The 21,721-nt window shown below is 34.7% G+C and overlaps 1 protein-coding gene across 3 annotated transcripts in view; it reads left to right on the top strand.

Annotated features, from left to right (window-relative positions):
- The window catches only part of TM2D1 (TM2 domain containing 1), a 59,148-nt gene extending 40,067 nt beyond the window's left edge, over window positions 1-19,081 (top strand). The window contains exons 6-7 of one of the 3 annotated variants that reach the window (XM_036858355.1): window positions 13,829-13,958; window positions 16,233-16,552. In XM_036858355.1, coding sequence (XP_036714250.1) covers window positions 13,829-13,939 — 111 coding nt within the window. In that variant the 3' untranslated portion in view covers window positions 13,940-13,958; window positions 16,233-16,552. Of the gene's footprint in view, window positions 1-13,828; window positions 13,960-16,232 lie in introns of those variants that run through there. The other 2 variants (XR_005020650.1, XM_036858363.1) reach the window with 2 other exon arrangements.
- The last annotated feature ends 2,640 nt before the right edge of the window (window positions 19,082-21,721 follow it).

The raw sequence follows: 21,721 nt of genomic DNA, 5'->3' as shown, positions 1-21,721 counted from the left end.
TAAAAGTGCCACCAGATGTTTTCTATTAAATTATACTGAACTGGTTGTGGTTAACTCATGAGGATTCTTAAAGAGATGAATTTATCACAACAAATGTCACAAAACAGCATTTCAGTAAGCATTTATAGAGCACCTAATGTCTTCAGTAAATGTGTCAGTATGTATTTAGATTATCATCAGTTTTGCTCTTCTTTCTCATACAGTATTTCCACTCCTCAATTCTGTCTGCTTGATGTTATCCTTATGCTTTAAAAGAAAGTCAAAATCTAGATTTTTGGTAACATACTGTGAGGAGGGGACCATACTGTGAGGAGGAGGCAACATATGGACCAATAAGATATCAGAATTAAACAAGGAAAATATTTGGTTTTAAAGTTGGAATTTTCCTGTCTTTATTCATAAACATATGCCTAACCAAATATCCTGCCTTCTCTGACTGTGGTACAGGCAAGCAGGCATGAAGAGGCTAAGGTACTTGTGCACATATGCTTGGAAATGGGTTTCTCTGAGGATCCAAGGAATTTAATGTATTATTGGGATTCTTTGAGATATACAGAATTCCTCATCTTTAAAACCCAACCATTTAGTTAATATTTCACACTAGGTTCTTTCTTTGGTGATATCAGTGCTTTGTAGCTTTATTTATATCAAATTATAGAGCTTATTTGATTCAGCCACTATTTTCTAGTACATGTATACCTAAACTTTTCAGAACTAATAGTTCTTAAAGATCTAGAATTGAGACTATTACATCAACAAATTATTGAGGTAGAATTAGAATGTTTGAATTTCTACAGTAAATTTCCCTAAATAAGACATTTTAATAGGGATAGCTACTTTAGACTGCTTTCAGATTAGGGGAAAAATAAATCATTTTTCAAAAGTAGCCAAATAAGACATGCATCCTTATTCTACATGTTGTTTAATATACTTAACATGTGATGTTGACTACATTAATTTTAGAGAATTTTTTTCAGCCAAATAAGTTTTTACTATAAATATCATAAACTATGTCAATATTTTTGTCCTAAATATATTTTTTCAATTTCTCATAAACCTTTTACATTCTGTCTATCATCTTTTTGTTTATTCTTCTTTCCTTACTCATTCTCTCCATCCCCAGTTTTTTTTCTTTTTGCCGTTAAATATTATTCCCCAGTGAGTTGCAGTGTTTTTCTTTTGGGCTGTGATCCCAGAAACATATTGTGCATGAACTCAAGACCTATAAAAACATACTTTGCTTCACAGTGTTTATAACAAAAATCCAGAAAAATCCTCTTTAAAAAAATAGGTCTAGTTATTTCATGGGTTTTTTTAAATAATTTTTTTTCTAAATTTATTTATTTGTTTTTTTTTTGTTTTGTTTTGTTTTGGCTGCATTGGGTCTTTGTTGCTTCCCACGAGCTTTCTCTAGTTGCGGTGAGCAGGGACTACCCTTCATTGTGGTGCGCGGGCTTCTCATCGTCTTGGCTTCTCTTGTTGCTGGGCACGGGCTCTAGAGCGTGGGCTCAGTAGTTGTGGTGCATGGGCTTAGTTGCTCCGCGGCATGTGGGATCTTCCTGGACCAGGGCTGGAACCCGTGTCCCCTGCATTGGCAGGTGGATTCTTTACCACTGCTCCACCAGGGAAGCCATAGTTATTTCATCTTTGAACTGAAACAATATAAAGTGTAACACATATATTACTAAAGTAAGTAAGCTTTAAATGTAGCTATGTTTACTAAAATACTTTCATGAATTTATCTGTTAGTAAACTTTTGAAGTTTCTTCTGTTTGTTTTTTGTTCTTAAAAAATATGCAGATGGCACTGTGTGAATGAATGGTATAAAACAATATGTAGAATTAATTCTTTTGTTGTATTCAACAAAATCTAAATCAATGACACATGGATAGCATACGGTTTTTCAATTATAGGCAACCATTGTATATAACTGTATATATAGTTGCTGTATATATAGTTATTCATAAGGCAGGTCTGAAGATTTTAAAACACTCATTGTTTTGTGCTTATATTTATATATATCATGATGGATAGATTAGATAATTTGGTCTTTTATCAGAAAAAATATGAGAATATTTGATTTCAATCTCTTTTCTCACTCACACAATAAATATTTTTAATTATACCAAAACCACTGATGTGTACTCCACCAATAAAAAGGAAAGAAAATTGATTGTGTTAAGTGGAGACAAGACAGCCACAAATCAGAAAGATGAAGATGGGTACAGGGAAAATGGAAATATGCGTTGGAATGTAGAAAGTTGTTGAAGGAAGTATGTCAGGGTTCTTCGTGACAATTTAAAAAAATTCTATGCATCGTGGAAGAAATTACTTTTATTTTCATTCCTATTAACATTGCAGATACAACATTGTAAAACAACTATACCCCAATTAAAAAAAAAATTACAGAGTAGATTCCTTAAAGAACTAATAACTATATAAGCAGCAAAATACACAAAGCAATATAATCTCCAAGACATTTTTTGAATTTTATAAATAAATTTATTAAATATCTCATTAGTTTGGCATTTAATATATGTAACTCATTTTAGCCCTGGGTTATATACTGCTTTTGTATTTTTTTTTAACTTTTATACACCAGGTTTGATTTTTCGCACATAAATTTCTTGAGAAAAAAAGATTTTTATTAATCTCCTGTAGCACTAATAGTGTGCTCAACATAGAATATGCTCTCAAAATTTTTGCTGATTTGAGCTGAATGCAGTATACCTTGTGAAAAGTGTGGCTTTGTGCCAATTACAGGGAAGATGAGAGGCTAAAAATGGTAGTTTTAAAAAAGTGATTGCTCTTCTTTAGGGCTTTAAAGTTCTAAATTTCATGGGTCACTTGAGAGGTAATGAACAAAAATAAAAGTTGGTATGATAAAGTAGAAATAGGTATAAGTTGGGGTCCTTGCCCTAAAGGAACTTAGAATCTGACCCTCCCCAAAGTGGTGTGAGAATAACATCCCACTTATAATCAGAAATATGTCCTTTGGAACTGCAAGCTGAAAATAAAAGAAGAGTTATCTTGATTCTATCTTGTTTAAATTCTTGAATTTTACTAAAAATTTTAAAAGCCTAGGCTTTTCAGTTTAGAGCGTAAATAAGGCTCAGGTTAATAGGTTCACTTCTGTGTAAGCCAGTTTGTTTTGTCAAAGACATATCCTATGCCCTTGCTCCGTGAAATACATGCCATTGATCAAAAGTACTAAACGTGTAATCACCCTAAATCTATTTCCAGCACTGGAAAAGTTGGTCAAAGTCCTTGATAGTTCACTAGATGTAGGACAGCAATATATAAAAACTAGATATCAAGTCTTTCAAATAGTTCTCTGTATTATTTATTTAACCCTGGTGTGATTTACTGGGGAAGTGAACTGGAAAATGGAGGAGAATGATAATTTGGGTAGTCTGTGCTTTGTCACATCATCTCAATTAAGTATCAATAGATTTCACTTAGTTCACTTACCTGTGGGCAGATTTTTATTTAGTGAATTAAAGGAATGTTCAAAAAACAAAGTAGTCCTGAGACTGAGCCCAACGCTGTGTTTTCCTCAGGAGATATGATGCTGAATCCTATTCATTTCTTGAGGAATGCTGTTTATATCGGTCATTAAGGATTAATAATAACCAGTCTTTAAATCAAATGAAGTCAGGGGATATGAATGTGTAACTTCTGGCATTGTGTGGGAATTTTGGTGCTTAATTAAAATGTGACAAATTAGATGTTTTTAATGGTTTTTTGTTAAAATTAACGACATACAGAAGTCAGCACTGGACGCAAACATGTAATTTGACTTTTAAGAGAATATGAATTTACTTCTTTGGGAAACTGGGGTGGACACAGGTTGCATCATTATCCTCTAACTGGAGACAGCTGTGTCATTTTACTTTTTTACCAGGTCTTCAGGAGATGATATGATCTTGCATTCTTTTTAATTTAATATTTGCATTCTTTATATGGAGAAACTCATAAGTGGATTAGATAGAAAAATGGTATATTGATAGAGTTGCATAAAATGTTAGTTTTTGCCCTTCACTCCTTAATTCATTCATAACATTTTAAATGTATAAGATATTTGAGTTACTTAAGCCGTCTGACTTCAACAACAAGGCAAAGCCAGTAAATGAGGGATCACATCTGTTGATAAAGTTTAGGTGTTAAAGTAGTTACTGGTAACCATCTTTTTTCCTTTAATTTATTTTTATTAGAGTGATACTTAAATATATACAAACAAAAATACATTTTCCACTAACAAAATCAGAAGTTTATAAGTTACAAACAGAACTACAACACTGTTAAAGTTCAAATAAGGTAAGCTCTTTTTTGTGTGGTAAAATAAATATACAATATAAAATTTGCCATTTTAACTTTTTTTTAAGTATACAGTTCATTGGCATTAATTACATTCAGAATGTTGTGCAACTGTCACCACTACTTCCAAAACTTTTTCATCACCCAAAACAGAAACTCTGTACCCATTAGGCAGTAACTCCCCATTTCGCTCTCCCCCAGTCCCTGGTAACCTCTAATCTACTCTGTCCTGAAGAATTTGCCTACTTTATAGATATTTCATATAGTTGGAATCGTACAATATTTGTCTTTTTATGTCTGGTTTATTTCGCTTTGCATAATGTTTTCAAGGTTCATTGATATTGTGGCATGTTTCAGAATTTCATTCCTTTTTATGGCTGAATAATAATGTTCCATTGTATGTATGTACCACATTTCTTTTATCCATTCATCTGTTGATGGACACTTGGGTTGTTTCCACATTTTGGCTATTGTTAATAATGCTACTATGAATATTTGTGTATAAGTATCTGTTTAAGCCCCTGTTCAATTCTTTGGGGTATGTATCTAGGAGAAGAAAACTTTTGCAGAAAGCTAATTGAAGAAAATATTTTCATGACCTTAGATGGGTTAAGTCTTCTTAACCAAGATCTCAAAAACATAAACCATAAAGAAAAAAAAAATCATTGAATTTGATACATTAAAATTAAGAAATTCTTTTCTAAAAGAAGATCATAGACCAAGTTAACAGTTAATAGACTGAGTTAAAGAATACTAGCAACAGGAATTGATATGTGGAATATACAAATCAACAAGAAAATGATAGGGAACTTAATAGTTAAATGAGAGCCATAAACTAAAGATGATTCACAAAATCACCCAAATAACTAATGTGTAAATAAAGAGATACTTCTGGGCACTTAACCCAAAATACTCATACTTCTGTCCACAAGGGGACATTGTACAAATATGTCTCTTGTAGCACTGTTTGTGGTAGCAGGAAGTTGGAATTAACCTAGTTGTGTACACTAATTGGAGAATGGATGCATCTTCTGTAACACTAGGCAGCAATTACAGGCACTTACCTAGATGTACATACAGCTACATGGAAATGTCTTAAAATCTTAGTGTACTGTGAAAATCGTTTGAAATTGAATAAGATCCAAAACAATATCATTTGGATAAATTAAAAATGCATATTTATTCAAAGAACATCACATGTTTTTCAAGAATAAATATGTTTCCAAGTCATATACCAAGTTAAGTAAATGCCCATTATTTGTGTGGGTGCCTGTGGGTGGGTGAGTGGGGTTATGGAGAATTATAGTGGAGATCAAAGATTAAGAACAGGAAAACAGGAAATTTGATGATCACTGCTTAACATTCCTGACTTTAATGTGTACTTCTAAAGTTTTCTGATTTACTCTTCTTGCTGTAGACTTTGCACCTATAGAAAAGCCTACTCCTTTAAGTAAACAATTCAAGATTTTTTGCATTTAGGCTGCAAATAAAATTTCATGGTGAAAACAATCAAAATTGACAGGAAAGGAGAAATTAAATTTCACCCAATTCCTCCAAACCACCGCCAACCATCTTCACAGAACAAGGGTGTGGTAGGACAAAAGATACGTCATATCCCTGGAACCTGTGAATATTATCTTATTTGGAAAAAGGGTCTTTGCAGATGTGATTAAATTAAGTATCTTGATATGAAGAGATTATTCTAGATTATCTGGATGGGCCCTAAATCCAATGACAAGTATCCTTATAGGAGACAAAAGATTAGACACAAACACCTGCACAGAAAAGAAGGTGGTGTGAAGACAAAGGCAGAGATTGGGGTGATGTGGCCACAAGCCAAGCAATGCCAAGGGGCACCTTAGAATGGATTCTCCCCTAGAGTCTCTGTAGGTCATACGGCTGCACTGATAACCTTGATTCTAGACTTCTGGCGTCCAGAACTGTGAGAGTAAATTTCTAGTTTTAATCCACTAAATTTGTGGTAATTTGTTACAGTAGCTGCAGGAAACTAATGTAGACGAATATGAAGTTGTTTTCTTGTGGTTTTAGGGCTTCTCACACAAGAGACATTGACACCCTTTGTACAAAATAGCTTCCCACAGTGTAGTGGCCCTCCTGTTTTCCCTCTTGGAAGACCTGTAGTAACCTTTTGGTCTATTAATTGTTAAGTGGTCTTTCTTTTCCCAATAGATTTCAAAAAATCTGCCCTAGCTTATCAAACAAATACTTCATGCTATAGAATTTGGCTTCAGGCTATTTCGTAGGAGAGAAATAAACACATAATTTTAGGTTTCATACTCTATTGTCAATGAACAAGTGGACATAGGCATGTTTAACTGAGTAAAATATTTCTCAGTATGAGATATTTTTTAAAATTTGTAGTTTTATATTTAACAGTACAATAATATACTTATAATAATTTATATATCGTATATTAACACATATATGTGGAACCTAGAAAAATGGTACAGATGAACCGGTTTGCAGGACAGAAATAGAGACACAGATGTAGAGAACAAACGTATGGACACCAAGGGGGGAAAGTGAGGGGAGTGGGGGTGGTGGTGTGATGAATTGGGAGACTGGGATTGACATGCATACACTGATGTGTATAAAATTGATGACTAATAAGAACCTGCTGTATAAAAAAAAAAAAATTCAAAAATAAAGTAATTTATAATTGGCACTGTATTTTACATAAGTGTATAATATAGATGCTTAAAAACAGGTTTAACTTTTAATTTTAGTGAGGGAATATGGACTTAAATAATTGAAACCTTTACAGCTGATAGTTTTCTTAAAAATTAAGCAGGGAGAGCAGTTTCTTCTTTGCTGGGATAATTGATAGAAAAGGATGTTGACAATACCTTGTAGAGTTGTTTGCATTTAAATGTCAGTCAAACAAGATATAGAACTTTAAAAGTACCATACAGATTCGTTTATTCTATTCCTCAATTTACGGCTAAGAAAAACGGAGATCCAGAGAGGATTGATCCTACAACTAGTTATTGACAGTTTTCTCTTCAAGATTTCCTTTCTGTCTAATGCTTTATTTACCACACTGACTTAATTTGGTTGTCTTTGGAGCAGGTCTTCAAATTGTTTTAGCAGAGAATAGCAACTAGTGCTATGCTTTGGTGATCTGGCAGTGGTGTGTAGGAGGCATTGAAGACAAGTGCATTATCTGGAGTTTTGGCTATGAGTAACAGAAACCTCAATTTAAATTGACTTTAATAACGTGGTAGTTTATTATATTATATACCAAGGATCTGGAGATATGGTAGTTCTAAAATTTGTTAATTTAGAGCTTAAAGACAAAGTGAAAGACCCAAATCCATTATTCCCTCCTTCCCTTCCTTCTCTCCCTCCTTCCCTTCCTTCTCTCCCTCCTTTCTTCCCTTCTTCCTTCCTTCTCTTTGCCATCTTCAGTTCCTTTGGTTAACACCACTTGCTATGTAGTTACTTTCAGAGGCGGAAAAACATCTCTTTTTCTCTCACACATATCTTCTTAAAAGCAGATAAGCCTCCCATTGAACTTGTCTCATAGATTATTATCTCATTGGTGATTGATTACATGCCCAGGCTGAACCAAACCCGTGGAAAGAGGATGGAATTATCACCATAGAACTAGTTGTTGAGGAGCCAGAATTACATAGTTTGAGGGGAAAGAAATGCTGTAATAAGATTGCTAAATTAGATACAAAATTGGATCATGTATTAATAAGTAATTAAACTATAATCTTTGGAGCTATCTTCTCTACAGGACAGGGGAAACAAAAGACCAAAACAACACCGTATCATTTTTCTATATGTTAACTGGTAATGTGACAAGATTGTAAATCATCTGGGCCCTAATCAATTTTTAGTTAAATAGTTCTATTTCCTGAGAGAGTCAAATGAGCTGCAGGTGGGCTTATTAGAAATGCATGATATTAAAAGGCCATCCAATCTTATATTTTCCTTATTTCCAACTTCTGAATACTTTTTTTTTCAACAGGGATAAGTGAGATTGTCAGAGGAGATGGCATAGGAAGAAAAAAATAATAGGACAAAAGGCACAGTTCCAATCTATGCACATATTCCAAATTCGGCAACTTTTTACCATATGACTTGCAAATTCAGCAAGTTTTTACCATATGACTTAACCTACTTCTACTGGCTGGGCTTCCCTTTTTCTTTGTTTCCTTTATATCATCTCAAAACATGAAATTCTAGTCACCCATTCTTTTCTTTCTTTGCTTAATACTCACAGTAGTTTCCTCTGTGACCTTACCATTAAAAAGGTTTTAATTTATACTTAAATTCATAAATAACATTCATAAATGTCAAGACAAAGCAATTTGATCTTTGGAGGAAATCCCCAAGTACATGACAGCACCTAGCATGGTATATAGAACATAAATGCTTTGTAAGTGTTATTTGAATATTAACATTTATAGTTCACTAGAATAAACTCCCTGTTGTTAGATTGTATCTTATTCACTGTTCTGTGTATAATGCCTAGCACAGTGCCTGGACTGTAGGAATTAAGTATTTGTTGAATAGTTTTTAAAACCAAATTTATTTTTAAAATGAAGAATGCGCTACAGCAGTGTTCTTCAAACTCTGGTTGCATAACCCCTAAAAGAAATTTTTTTTAATCCCTACCCTTTGCATGTTTTAAGTTGACATTTAAGTTTTGTCCTAAGTTTAAATAGTTGCAAAGGATATAATTTCTAGTTTTCAAATATTGACATATTTAAATAAAACTGTTACCTCAATTTTAAAATGTATCCAACAGACTATAAATACCATAGAATTTAAAATATCATTGACTTTAAAAAGACATGAATGAACCCTTCACTATTATAATTTTTACATTGTTTCTTTTTCTCCTTTAATTTTTATTTCTATTCCCATTCTCCAACAGAATTTTACCGCAATATGGTTTTTTTAATCTTTTTTTAAAAATTGGATTTAATTTATATTTGGCTGTGTTGGGTCTTTGTTGCTGCACGCGGGCTTTCTCTAGTTGCGGTGAGCAGGGACTACTCTTCATTGTGGTGCACGGGCTTCTCATTGCGGTGGCTTCTCTTGTTGCAGAGCACAGGCTCTAGGTGCATGGGCTTCAGTAGTTGTGGCACGAGGGCTCAGTAGTTGTGGCTTGCAGGCTTAGTTACTCCGTGCCATGTGGGATCCTCCCGGACCAGGGCTTGAACCCGTGTCCCCTGCATTGGCAGATGGATTCCTAACCACTGCACCACCAGAGAAGTACCCCCAATATGGTTTTTTTTTTTTTTTTGGTTCTTCATTGTTCTACTCAGTATATTATACACTTTAAATTTTAGTTTTCTTAGTATTGCCTCTACTGAAATTTTCACAAAGTCATACAAAATATAAATTTCCTTAAAATCATCTATTTTTATCATTAAAATAACCTCTCTACAATGTCTTGAGATGTTCAATACCATGAGAGTTGCTAAACCAAGAGCAAAGAATCAAATAAACTCTCTTCTATTAGAATGCAACATGGCCGGTCAACTGGTTTTCTATGTCAGGTCTTCTTTAGAAAAAAAAAATGATGAATATTAGCTTATTTTAAATATAATTTCAGGGCATAGTTTTGCTACACATTATTCTATTCAAGTTGAATAAAGAAGAAACTTTAAATAGGAGCAACTCAGATTTTAAACAATGTGCATTCATTACATACAAATTGGAAATATATTTATAAATATATATATATTTTTTAACATCTTTACTGGAGTATAATTGCTTTACAATGGTGTGTTAGTTTCTGCTTTATAACAAAGTGAATCAGTTATACATATACATATGTCCCCATATCTCTTCCCCCTTGCGTCTCCCTCCCTCCCACCCTCCCTACCCCCAATATGTTTTTATGCTTGAAAATCTTCTACTGATCATATCATTCATTAAAATATTAAAAATTTTTCTGTGATTTCTGGATTGAGTTGTCATTATAATTACTGATATACAGTTGATCAAAATAGCATAAACATGTTACAAATATTAGCAAATTATTTTTAAGCTAAAAAGAGTAAAATTTTACTAGGACCGCATCTTTTTTTTTTTTTTTTAAACATCTTTATTGAAGTATAATTGCTTTACAATGGTGTGTTAGTTTCTGCTTTATAACAAAGTGAATCAGTTATACCTATACATATGTTTCCATATCTCTTCCCTCTTGCATCTCCCTCCCTCCCACCCTCCCTATCCCCACCCCTCTAGGTGGTCACAAAGCACCGAGCTGATCTCCCTGGGCTATGCGACTGCTTCCCACTAGCTACCTATTTTACATTTGGTAGTGTATATATGTCCATGACACTCTGTCACCCTGTCACATCTCACCCCTCCCCCTCCCCATATCCTCAAGTCCATTCTCTAGTAGGTCTGTGTCTTTATTCCCATCTTGCCACTAGATTCTTCATGGCCTTTTTTTTTTTTTCCTTAGATTCCATATATATGTGTTAGCATAGTGTATTTGTTTTTCTCTTTCTGACTTACTTCACTCTGTATGACAGACTCTAACTCCATCCACCTCATTACAAATACTTCCATTTCATTTCTTTTTATGGCTGAGTAATCCATTGTATATATGTGCCACATCTTCTTTATCCATTCATCTGATGATGGACACTTAAGTTGCTTCCATGTCCTGGCTATTGTAAATAGAGCTGCAATGAACATTTTGGTACATGACTCTTTTTGAATTATGGTTTTCTCAGGGTATATGCCCAGTAGTGGGATTGCTGGGTCGTATGGTAGTTCTATTTGTAGTTTTTTAAGGAACCTCCATACTGTTCTCCATAGTGGCTGTATCAATTTACATTCCCACCAACAGTGCAAGAGGGTTCCCTTTTCTCCACACCCTCTCCAGCATTTATTGTTTCTAGATTTTTTGATGATGGCCATTCTGACCGGTGTGAGATGATACCTCATTGTAGTTTTGATTTGCATTTCTCTAATGATTAATGATGTTGAGCATTCTTTCATGTGTCTGTAGGCAATCTGTATATCTTCTTTGGAGAAATGTCTGTTTAGGTCTTCTGCCCACTTTTGGATTGGGTTGTTTGTTTTTTTGTTATTGAGCTGCATGAGCTGCTTATAAATCTTGGAGATTAATCCTTTGTCAGTTGCTTCATTTGCAAATATTTTCTCCCATTCTGAGGGTTGTCTTTTGGTCTTGTTTATGGTTTCCTTTGCTGTGCAAAAGCTTTTAAGTTTCATTAGGTCCCATTTGTTTATTTTTGTTTTTATTTCATGTCTTTAGGAGGTGGGTCAAAAAGGATCTTGCTGTGATTTATGTCAGAGTATCCTGCCTATGTTTTTCCTCTAAGTGTTTTATAGTGTCTGGCCTTACATTTAGGTCTTTAATCCATTTTGAGTTTATTTTTGTATACGGTGTTAGGGAGTGTTCTAATGTCATTCTTTTACTTGTAGCTTTCCAGTTTTCCCAGCACCACTTATTGAAGAGGCTGTCTTTTCTCCACTGTATATTCTTGCCTCCTTTATCAAAGATAAGGTGACCATATGTGCATGGGTTTATCTCTGGGCTTTCTATCCTGTTCCATTGATTTATATTTCTGTTTTTGTGCCAGTACAACGCTGTCTTGATTACTGTAGCTTTGTAGTATAGTCTGAAGTCAGGAAGCCTGATTCCTCCAGCTCCGTTTTTCTTTCTCAAGATTGCTTTGGCTATTCGGGGTCTTTTGTGTCTCCATACAAATTGTGAAATTTTTTGTTCTAGTTCTGTGAAAAATGCCATTGGTAGTTTGATAGGGATTGCATTGAATCTGTAGATTGCTTTGGGTAGTAGAGTCATTTTCACAATGTTGATTCTTCCAATCCAAGAACATGGTATATCTCTCCATCTATTTGTATCATCTTTAATTTCTTTCATCAGTGTCCTATAATTTTCTGCATACAGGTCTTTTGTCTCCTTAGGTAGGTTTATTCCTAGATATTTTATTCTTTTTGTTGCAGTGGTAAACGCGAGTGTTTTCTTAATTTCACTTTCAGATTTTTCATCCTTAGTATATAGGAATGCAAGAGCTTTCTGTGCATTAATTTTGTATCCTGCTACTTTACCAAATTCATTGATTAGCTCTAGTAGCTAATTTTTCTGGTAGCATCTTTAGGATTCTCTATGTATAGTATCATGTCATCTGCAAACAGTGACAGCTTTACTTCTTCTTTTCCGGTTTGGATTCCTTTTATTTCTTTTTCTTCTCTGATTGCTGTGGCTAACACTTCCAAAACTATGTTGAATAATAGTGGTGAGAGTAGGCAACCTTGTCTTGTTTCTGATCTTAGTGGAAATGGTTTCAGTTTTTCACCATTGAGGACAATGTTGGCTGTGGGTTTGTCATATATGGCCTTTATTATGTTGAGGAAAGTTCCCTGTATGCCTGCTTTCTGCAGGGCTTAGGACTGCATCTTTTGAACAAGATGTGACAGAGCATATTTTTGGACTCTTGATTAAAAGAGATTTCCTGAAATCCAATATTTTGAATTATCCCCTTCTTTGACACATCAGAGACTTTTATACCTCATGGCAATGTGCCATCATAAGATTCAGGGTGTGCCTTACTGTAGGTATGCTTTACTGTTGTCAAGTTGGAGAAAGGACCACAGTGAAAGCAAAGAAATGGGCAAGGGACCTAGCATGCTGCTTTTAAGCCTAGTGTGGTTATCAGGTGGATCAGTTTTACAAAGAGTATTTACTTGAATTAAGGATCTCAAAATGAATTCCCTTGAAACTATCTGGGTCTACATATACCTTAGTAAATCCTTGTGTACCCCTAAGGCTACAGTGTGAAGATTATTATCTCAAAGGATAATAGAGAGATCATGTTAAGTGAATTGTCACAAATGTGATTAAATGGACAAGATTATTGTGATTAGCATGGATGAGCTTTTTTTTTTTTTTTTTAAATCTCTTCCTTTTCCATTCCATGTGGTTCTGGTAGGATTGTCAGTCATCCTGTCTCATCTCCCAGAGGGATCCTGGCTTGGCCAATATTAATCGTATTACCTTGGATTCAGTAATTTGTTCTGCAACAGGTGTAACAACCAAGCAGATCAATGAAAGTTCTTCCCTGAAATTGGTATATAAACACTGAGGAAGAAAATTTAACTTTCTTTCTGTTGGGAGCTGCTGAGCTGCAAAGATGTGTATCTGGAACTGTTGGCAACCAATTGAGAGTGCCTGTCTGCAGAAAGAAGGCAGGCAGAGCTACATGAAGAGGCAGGGATGCCAAACCAAGGGCCTTGTGGGGCATGGGGCTTCAGTCGTTGAGGCCCTTAGTTCCTGCAGCTCTCTTGATTCTGTGAGCTTCCCCAGTGTGCTTTGCAGGTACATGAGCCACAATTACTTTTTTTTGCTTGAGTTAGAGTTGTATTTCTGGTGCTACTGAAATAATTGTATTAACACCTAAGAAAAGTAAACTCAAAGTATTTTTAAAGTATCTTTTGTAAAATGGGTAATTTGGAAAATTTTCTCTTCTAGATTGTTGGACCTTCAGATGGAAGTAGTTACATTATAGATTATTATGGAACCAGACTTACAAGACTGAGTATTACCAATGAGACATTTAGAAAAACGCAGTTATATCCATGAATATTGTTTAAAAGAAACAGTAAGTGATATGTATATGTAATCTTAATTATAGTATATTATCTGTATAAAATTATGAGAATTTGAGAACCAGGGGAAATTTAAGAGATCATCTAGTATTGTAAACCTGTCTTTTTGCTTATCAGGAAGGCAGATCTCTAATCTTTTTTTATTTTTTAAAATTTTTATTGGAGTATAGTTGCTTTACAATGTTGTGTTAGTTTCTACTGTACAACAAAGTGAATCAGCTATACATATACATATATCCCCTCTTTTTTGGATTTCCTTCCCATTTAGGTCACCACAGAGCATTGAGTAGAGTTCCCTGTGCTGCACAATAGGTTCTCATTAGTTGTCTGTTTTATACATAGTATCAGTAGTGTATATATGTCGATCCCAATCTCCCAATTCATCGCACCCCCCCCTTCCCCCTTGGTATCCATACGTTTGTTCTCTATGTCTCTGTCTCTATTTCTGCTTAGCAAATAAGATCATCTATACCATTTTTCTAGATTCCACATATATGCGTTAATATACGATATTTGTTTTTCTCTGTCTGACTTGCTTCACTCTGTATGACAGTCTATAGGTCCATCCATGTCTTGCAGGTCTCTAATCTTTTTTTTTTTTAACAAACATTTTATTTTATTTTATTTTATTTTATTTATTTATTTATTTATTTATTTATTTATTTATGTATGGCTGTGTTGGGTCTTCATTTCTGTGTGAGGGCTTTCTCTAGTTGCGGCGAGTGGGGGCCACTCCTCATCGTGGTGTGCGGGCCTCTCACTGCCGCGGCCTCTCTTGTTGTGGAGCACAGGCTCCAGATGCGCAGGCTCAGTAATTGTGGCTCACGGGCCCAGTTGCTCCGCGGCATGTGGGATCTTCCCAGACCAGGGCTCGAACCCGTGTCCCCTGCATTAGCAGGCAGACTCTCAACCACTGCGCCACCAGGGAAGCCCATCTAATCTTTTATAAAGCATTTTTGTATATGCTCATTGCTCCTGCAGTTCTCAATTCAGACTGTTTCTTTGCAGTGAATATAGTTAAAGGACAAGGTTCACAAGAAAAAAATAACATCAAAGCAAAAAGATATCCCATAGTTTTATATAATGGTTATGATGAAAGTATGTGTTATAGATGATAAAGCATATCTTTTCTACTGTCCATCCTTCTTAGGGTCAGTATGATCCTTAAACCTCCTTCTTCTCTTCTCTTTTCCTAAACCTGAAAGTTGATAGAGTTTCAACCCTGAACTACTATAAGTACTTATTTTAACCTGAAGTTTGGCCCTGCCCACGAGAATTATTAATTGGCTTTAGAACTGTCTAGCAGCTTTCAGGGAAGGCAGAGAGAAACATAGGCTGAATGTTTTGGCCACAGTCATAATCCTAGGATTTTTAGTTGACTGTATCTCAGAGAGTGCTTCTAGAGTCCAGAAAGGGACTAGACATTCATTTTCTATGTTTAATGTATAAATAGGATATGAAGTATAATTTTGCCCTTAGGGTAGATTTTTTTTCTTTTCTCACAGTAAAATTATGGGATATGCTTTATAGTTATTGCCATGAGAGTTGAATGGTGACAGGTCCTTCCTGTTAAGATCTGAGGAATTTATTCAACTCATTGTCCAAAAAGTTTTTCAGATCTTTTCTTACAAACTATAAGAGTCTCTGTGTTTAAAATTGAAATGAAGCATAGAGATCCATCTGCCTCTTCTTACTAGGGAAGAAATTAAGACCTAAGGAAGTTGAGACTAAGGTACACAATTAATCAGTGCAAAACTGAATCTAGAACCTAGGTCTTCTGTGCATTCCACTGGTTGTTCTCTTCTACCCACCCCCGCCCCGCCCCACTAACTGCTTTGTTTTTTATTAAGTATCTTCATTTTGGAAATTGTTACTGCTACTTTATGAGAAGGGTTGTGTAGTTTTACATAACCTTATTTTCACACTGTAAATTGTTGTTTCTCTTTTTAAAGTATATAGGTTGTTTTAAAACTATAATGTATAAATAATAAGCAAATGTAATTTTAAAAACAATATCTGTAGCCTATTATATAAACATTTAATTAGGATTCCAGACTCAAATTTAAAATTTAAAACTAGAAGGGCCCATTGAGAAGGCATATCTCTGCATTGTCATTCATATAATCTCCTACAATACATACAGAAGTGCTCCCAGTGTAAGAAAAAAATGTCTTGAATAAATGAAGCATTAATATGTGCATCTATAAAAACCTCATTGGATTCTTTTAAAAGATTGTGTTTTAACATATTTCTTTTTTCTGTTTTAGGATTTGGGCCTCCTTGATTTTAATAGAGAACTCTCAGTGTGTAGATTTCCAGATTTTCCTTTTTCCATCTTCACATACCACTTTACGGATTCTGTTTAATTTTTTGTTGTTGCTGATGTTTTTGTTTTGTTGTCTTAGTTAAAAACATATTATTCTGAGATTTATTTAATAGAACTTTAAGATTTATATGATAATAGAGTCTTTCTTAGGCTACTGTCTCTGTGAGATAGATAGCTTATTACTGTGATATTAATGTGTTTTCCAAAGGCAAGTTGCCACTTGTCCTTTTCGCTTCTGAAAAATAAAAGTATGACTTATTCACATTTTTAGTGCTTTATTATTAAGAAAACCGTCTTAAATGTTGAATGTTGCTGTCTTCTGCATTTTGGTCCTTCAAAGCAGTTAATCCATGGTGCGAACAAATACCATCTATATTGCCTGGGGCTGCAGTCTTGTATATGACAACCCACCTGTTTTTTGGAGCTTTCAGATCTGTCTTTGCCTTGGTATCCAGGGAGCTAAAGATCATCAGGGAGCCTGAAACCTTGAGGCAACGCAGATACTCTTGGCATTGATTCAGGGCTCTGAAGTGTGAACTTTCTCCTTTTTGCTTTGGGAGTGATGCACTAGCTTTTGGTGGACCAGGTGCTGACTCATCTAGCTCAGTGCAGTTATATTTGAAGCTGGATGGACAAGGTGGGAACACCAACCAGATGATTAATGTCTTCCATCTGTTAGCACTGCCTGGCAGATGCCGGCACAAGTGTCTTAAGTGATGCACCAGTGTCTGGAGGAAGCAGCACCTGTACGTTAGCACTAGTTTTTCTTGCCATGTTTAGAAGGGTTTTAAGAAGATGGAAATACATGAAATGTTATGTCCCTAAAATACTGTCATACTCTTACTTTAGTAACAGGCATACCAATTTCAAAATTACTGGGATCTGGGCTTTTCAAAAGTAAAAACCATAATTTTTCATCACTCATTTCACTCAGAAATATACAGTATAGTACAGTTAGCTTCATAGTATGTTAGTCATTCAGTAACAGCTTCTCCAGTTGATGGGAGATTATTAAGTATTGATATAAGAAGTGAATTTGGATTGATTCCTAATATACACCAGGAAGGGTCTCTGATTTGTTCATTAATGAAAATGCTGAGTGTCTATCATTTGGGAGGCACTGTTCTAGGTTCCAGGATGCAGCAGTGGACAAAACACTAACACCTCTGTCCTTAAGGAGCTTATATTTCCTTAGGATCCACTTTTTCACAGTGATGTTTTTGGCCTCAGTTAAGCTAGATGCCCGTTTTCTAGTATACCCTAGTTCATTTTGGTTGCCGACAGTGCTTTGAAGTTTACTTCAGGATCACCTAAGCTCAGATTTAAAAGTCTTTAAGGTTCCACAGCTATGTAACTTCAGTTACATGAGAAATACCTGCAGTCATATCTTGAAACGAATCTTGCTTCCTATGTAATTGTTACAGTTACCTTGACCAGGTGGGAAGTCTGTTTCCAAGCAGGTGCTTCTCAAAAGTATTTATTCAAATAAGCTGTACTCTGAAAGAGTTGTTGGTAAAATCTAGAAATAAAGTCCGTTCACAGTACACTGTTAAACCTTTAGAGTTAATTTTCACTATAATTTCCTAAATTCCTAAAAACGCTTTCGTTTTTCCAATTTGTGTAATTCCCTGTTGCCTAATACATGTAATTCTTTTACAGATGGTTTTTCTGTGTCTTATTATTTATTTGTTAGGGGAATGCACTTAAAGCATGTGAATACAGTTTTGTTTTTTTGTTTGTTTGTTTTTAGTTTCATGGAGCACTATATTATTATGGCTATTTGTTAGTAGTGTGTGTAGGAATTGTATGTTAAGGCCTCTGTATGAGATGTTTTATATGATAACCCTGATTTTAGAACAGTGGCCAAAATTGTAAGATGGATTAGCTCAGTCATTCCTGGGATTACTCCTAAACCCTCTAGAGTAAAATGGAAAGGATTCTTTCAATTCTATAGAAACAGTTAGTGTTCTACAGAAGCATTTATAAATGGTACTACTTTAGCCTGAAAGGATTAATACAATTTCCAGAAGTACCTCTTTACCCAGGAAGATTTCTTACCTCCACTGTATTAAACTAAAGGACCTCTTTAAAATTTCAGAGATTCTGTTATGTCTACGGCCAGCATTTGTTCATGGGACCACTAGGACTCTAAGAAATATTAGTTTGGGGGTAAGTTTTGTTTTTGTTTTGTTTTACAAAAACTTTGTGTCTTTTTCCCTTATTTTAACCTAGATGCTTAAGGCTAAGTTAAATATTATTATACTGATGGGTAGCTAGGAAGCTAAAATAGATAGAAACTAGCAAAAAAGAAAGGTTAGTTCTTAAAAAGTGCAAGTCTAAGATGTTGGTTCCTCTTTCTCATTCAAATACCTTAAATGTAGATATTCCCCAGGGTTCTGGCACCTTCCTTCTTCCTTTCTCTCATTAAATCAGCATCCATTTTGCTTTTTTCTGTTTACAAAATTAATACAAGCTTAATGCATAAATTTTTGGGAAACACCAAAAAGTACAAAGAAAAAAAATTTATTCCACAGCTCTAAGATAACAATGTTAATATTTTAATGTATGTCCTAGTAGTTTTTCCATACATGTATTTTCATTTTTCTTCACAAAAATGATATATTCTCCATACTGTTTTGTAGCCTGCTTCTTCACATTGTAAATATTTTTCTATTTCAATAATCTTACAAAATTATTCTTAATGGCTGCTGAGTATTCCATGTCTGTATCATCATTTATGTAATGATAAATAATGTTATGTGGTATTTAACTTATTTTAATAAATGAACAATGTACATTTCTGATTTTTTTCTCTAGAATTGTCATTCTTAGTCAAAAAGTAATCATATATTAAAGTTTTTGATACATACATACAGTCTTAGTTAACCAGGATAATAGAGAAAGAATGAAATATAATAGCCCAAACCCAAACAAAACCACAGTCAACTCTTAATTATTCCAGTGCAGATTAACTGCAGATAAAATGCTGCAGGGACCTGCAACTACCCCTTGCTCTGCAGTTAGACCACTGCTTACCAATGCTGTTTCCTGCTCCTCACATCCCACAGGCTGGAGAAGAAAAACCAAACTTTGAGAACAGGATAGCTGCTAGAGAAAGGATGCTGGCTGTGGGTATTGGAGAATGATAGCGTATCTGTTAGTTTGCACAGAGTGTCAAATAGTTGAATTATCTAACTGCCGTCTTCTAGATGAGAGGAGGAGTGCTTTAAGGAGTACATAGGAAGCTCATTCATAATGGTATTTATTCTGAGCTGCTGAGAGGGAAAGAGGGAGGTAAATTTGGAAAATTAGAAAAGTTGCTGATTAGAAATGAATAAAAATTCTATACAGCACTGAGTACCCAATGGAGTCCTGGAATAGTACATTTGTAGTTGAGTTAATCATCATGGTACTCATTCCCATATCTTTTAAAATAGAGCCTAATATCTTAATTCTTAGTAAATGTAGCAGTGCTCTTAAAGCTAGTCATTGTCTGATGAAGAAACATTGGTATTTACTATCTTAGAAAATAGATTTTTAAAGAAAAAATATTTATTAAAATATTAAGGCTTAAAATCTTAAATTTTCTAGATTTGAACTTGTTAAAATTTCCTTTTACTGCTCTTCATGTACACGATGTTAAGCTCTATAGAGTCTTCCTAAAAAATCACTATCATTATCCCCACTTTACAGATAAGTAAATTGAGTCCCACAAAGATTGAGTCACTTGCCCAAAGGTCATGAAATAAGTGGTGAAGCTAGGATTTAAACCCAGGTCTATTAACTGCTATACTCCTGCATTGTGATAGTTAGAATCATCTCATTCTTTGAAATATACTGCTAATGATTGTGTACTAGAGATTTTTTTTTAGTATGTTGTTTAATGTTTTCAGTAAAGATGGAATTATCTGCCTATACTGAGTCTTTTTACTTAAACAAATGGTTTGCTGGTTTAAAAAGAAAAAAAGAATTTATTTATTCAAACTTCTCAACTTTACATCATGCAAATGCCAAAATGTTTTATGAATATTAAAATGAGACTATGATAGAGCAGTGATTATTGTCAAAACCTAAAGACTTTTCTGCTGTTACCTCATCTGACATTTGCAGCACTTTCTAGACCAACGTCTGATTATGTTTGTGTGACAAGAGGAGAGATGTTAGGTAGGACCATACTGTCATGGTCTGCTTTGTCTTGCTGAGGTCAAATGAAGCTAGAGACACCTGTGGGTGGTGGGATTGCAGGTGATTTTTATTTGGTTAGTTTTTCTTTCAGTTTATCTGAACTTTCTAATTTTTCCACAATAAACATGCATGTATTTGACACCATAAATAATAGTATGGGTACATTAGAACAAAGAGCCCAAGAAAATTTTATTCTCCCCTGCCCCCCCCTTCAAGATACACTTATCCCGATTTCTGACATGATTCTAACTTTAAAGGATAGATGCATTTAAAAGAAAAAGGCAGATCTAACACATGTTATCAAAGGTTTTTCATCCAAGCAGCACAGTTTGATGGGAAAAGCACAGACTTCGGAATCAGACCTGAGTTTGTCTCCTGTCTTTGCCACTTGTTTTGTTACTGTAACAGTTCTGAGCCCCTCTGTCTTCATATAAATGGGTATAATAATATCAGTTAATGTTGAGAGGTTAAGATGACATAGATAATAGTCACCATTTATTAAACATTTTAAAGGAATGGAATGATGGCATTAGGCATTGAAGAGTGCCATCTGGAATTTACAAGGGGTTCCTCACACCATCTGGGATTTGCAAGGGGTTCCTCACACTGGGGCTGTAGTGTGGTTACACCTTCAGTAAAATTCCAGTGGACTCAAAAATTCCTTTTACAGAAGGAAGGTAGGATGTGTTCTTCAGACATTGTTTACCTACATTTTTCTTATCTCTGTTATCGTTATCTCTCGCTACCCTGTGTAATAAGGGTCCCAAATGTCACTTTTCTCAAGAAAGTAGTCTTATTGGCACCTGCAATGCTTGAAGACTCTCCTTACTAAGGGAAGGCTGCGATGTTGCAGATTTTGTTTTTGTTGCTCTTTAATCTGCAGTTTCTGGAGATATTTATCTAATAAATTTAGAAATGTTGCTATGAAGCAGCTGTTCAATCTACTTTCAGCCTAAATTAAGGTTAATTGCAAGGAATCGCTATGCATACAACAGAATGTTGCTTTTAACCTGTCAATGTTATCAGAATATGCCAAGCATGTGGAGATGAAAACTTGAAAAATGATTAAGGCTAGAGCTATTTGGACTGCATATGCCAAAGAAAAATGTTGTGTTAGCAGAACACTTTAGAAAGTGTGTAGTGTTTGAACTTTTAATCATGAGCTAATTTTATATTTAAGAGGGTATGATTATGAAGGCTCACGGTCCCATCTTTGATTTTTCAGATATACCTCAAAATTTGACA

Source organism: Balaenoptera musculus, chromosome 1, assembly GCF_009873245.2.
Source record: "Balaenoptera musculus isolate JJ_BM4_2016_0621 chromosome 1, mBalMus1.pri.v3, whole genome shotgun sequence".
Classification (NCBI taxonomy): domain Eukaryota; kingdom Metazoa; phylum Chordata; class Mammalia; order Artiodactyla; family Balaenopteridae; genus Balaenoptera; species Balaenoptera musculus.
Note: the sequence above shows the minus strand (reverse complement) of the source record. Positions and strands in the feature narration are given on the sequence as shown.